The sequence below is a fragment of the Micropterus dolomieu genome, linkage group LG06, assembly GCF_021292245.1.
Source record: "Micropterus dolomieu isolate WLL.071019.BEF.003 ecotype Adirondacks linkage group LG06, ASM2129224v1, whole genome shotgun sequence".
NCBI lineage: Eukaryota > Metazoa > Chordata > Actinopteri > Centrarchiformes > Centrarchidae > Micropterus > Micropterus dolomieu.
The window spans coordinates 30,222,009-30,224,545 of NC_060155.1; the positions used below are offsets into that span (position 1 = coordinate 30,222,009).

General features: G+C 50.7%; 1 protein-coding gene across 1 annotated transcript in view; it reads right to left on the bottom strand.

The window, feature by feature from the left end:
* The window catches only part of asap1a (ArfGAP with SH3 domain, ankyrin repeat and PH domain 1a), a 28,594-nt gene that overhangs the window by 7,698 nt on the left and 18,359 nt on the right, over positions 1-2,537 (bottom strand). Inside the window, exons 16-17 of the mRNA XM_046051180.1 lie at positions 496-587; positions 206-392 (exon numbers count right to left, since the gene is read on the bottom strand). Of these exons, the coding sequence (XP_045907136.1) occupies positions 206-392; positions 496-587 (279 nt within the window). The remainder of the gene's footprint in view (positions 1-205; positions 393-495; positions 588-2,537) is intronic.

Below are 2,537 nucleotides of genomic sequence, written 5' to 3' on the forward strand. Positions count from 1 at the left end.
GGGTCTGTGTCTGTGGGGTCTGGAGCTGTGGGGTCTGTGTCTGTGGGGTCTGTGTCTGTGGGGTCTGGGTCTGTGGGGTCTGTGTCTGTGGGGTCTGGAGCTGTGGGGTCTGTGTCTGTGGGGTCTGTGTCTGTGGGGTCTGTGTCTGTGGGGTCTGGGTCTGTGGGGTCTGTGTCTGTGGGGTCTGTGTCTGTGGGGAACTAACCTTGCCTGGTTCAGAGAGGGGCTGCAGTAGCTCCACCCCCTCAGCGTACAGCTGAATGAGTGACAGCACGTCTCTGGACCGCACCGCCTCGTAGACTTCGTCCAGCCTGCCGCCCTCGTACCTGCTGGTGCGCCTCACAAACTTGCGGTCGATGTACTTTGCGTTGATGAACTCCTTCCTCGCCGTCCTGGAGACAACAGCGGGCGTACAGGTAAACCTCAGCCGGCGTACGGCTCAGTGCTGCACATTACCTACTGCAGCTTGTACAGGTAGAAACAGGAGACACTCACATGTCGCTGGAGGCTGTCGGCTTCAGGGACGGAGACGCCAGGCTCGCCTCCATGATCTCATTAAAACTACAGTTCCCAACATTCCTTGCAAGCTGAAAGTAAGAAAGTAGAGAGTATGTAAACAAAGACAGACAGTTTCCTGTCTGACAGACAGGAAGCAGACAGACAGGAAACAGAAAGACAGGAAGCAGAGAGACAGGAAACAGACAGACAGGAAACAGAAAGACAGGAAGCAGAGAGACAGGAAGCAGAGAGACAGGAAGCAGAGAGACAGGAAACAGAAAGACAGGAAGCAGAGAGACAGGAAGCAGAGAGACAGGAAGCAGACAGACAGGAAGCAGAGAGACAGGAAACAGACAGACAGGAAACAGACAGACAGGAAACAGAAAGACAGGAAGCAGAGAGACAGGAAACAGAGACAGGAAGCAGAGAGACAGGAAACTGACAGACAGGAAACAGACAGACAGGAAACAGAGAGACAGGAAACAGAGAGACAGGAAACAGACAGACAGGAAACAGACAGACAGGAAGCAGACAGACAGGAAACAGAAAGACAGGAAGCAGACAGACAGGAAACAGACAGACAGGAAACAGACAGACAGGAAACAGAAAGACAGGAAGCAGAGAGACAGGAAACTGACAGACAGGAAACAGACAGACAGGAAACAGACAGACAGGAAGCAGAGAGACAGGAAACAGACAGACAGGAAGCAGAGAGACAGGAAACAGAGAGACAGGAAGCAGAGAGACAGGAAACAGAGAGACAGGAAGCAGACAGACAGGAAACAGAAAGACAGGAAGCAGAGAGAGAGGAAACAGAGAGACAGGAAACAGACAGACAGGAAGCAGAGAGAGAGGAAACAGACAGACAGGAAACAGACAGACAGGAAGCAGAGAGAGAGGAAACAGACAGACAGGAAGCAGACAGACAGGAAACTGACAGACAGGAAGCAGAGAGAGACAAAACAGACAGACAGGAAACAGACAGACAGGAAGCAGAAAGACAGGAAACAGACAGACAGGAAGCAGACAGACAGGAAACAGAAAGACAGGAAACAGAGAGACAGGAAGCAGAGAAACAGGAAACAGACAGACAGGAAGCAGAGAGACAGGAAGCAGAGAGACAGGAAACAGAGAGACAGGAAGCAGAGAGACAGGAAACAGAGAGACAGGAAGCAGAGAGACAGGAAACAGACAGACAGGAAGCAGAGAGACAGGAAACAGAGAGACAGGAAACAGACAGACAGGAAGCAGACAGACAGGAAACAGAAAGACAGGAAGCAGAGAGACAGGAAACAGAAAGACAGGAAACAGACAGACAGGAAACAGACAGACAGGAAACAGACAGACAGGAAACAGACAGACAGGAAGCAGAGAGACAGGAAACAGACAGACAGGAAGCAGACAGACAGGAAACAGACAGACAGGAAGCAGAGAGACAGGAAACAGACAGACAGGAAGCAGAGAGACAGGAAGCAGAGAGACAGGAAACAGACAGACAGGAAGCAGAGAGACAGGAAACAGACAGACAGGAAGCAGAGAGACAGGAAACAGAAAGAATGGAAGCAGAGAGACAGGAAGCAGAAAGACAGGAAACAGAGAGAAAGGAAACAGAGAGACAGGAAGCAGAGAGAAAGGAAACAGAGAGACAGGAAGCAGAGAGACAGGAAACAGACAGACAGGAAGCAGAGAGACAGGAAACAGAAAGAATGGAAGCAGAGAGACAGGAAGCAGAGAGAAAGGAAACAGAGAGACAGGAAACAGAAAGACAGGAAACAGACAGACAGGAAGCAGAGATACAGGAAACAGAGAGACAGGAAGCAGACAGACAGGAAGCAGAGAGACAGGAAACAGACAGACAGGAAGCAGACAGACAGGAAGCAGACAGACAGGAAGCAGAGAGACAGGAAACAGACAGACAGGAAACAGACAGACAGGAAGCAGACAGACAGGAAGCAGAGAGACAGGAAACAGACAGACAGGAAGCAGAGAGACAGGAAACAGAGAGACAGGAAGCAGAGAGACAGGAAGCAGAGAGACAG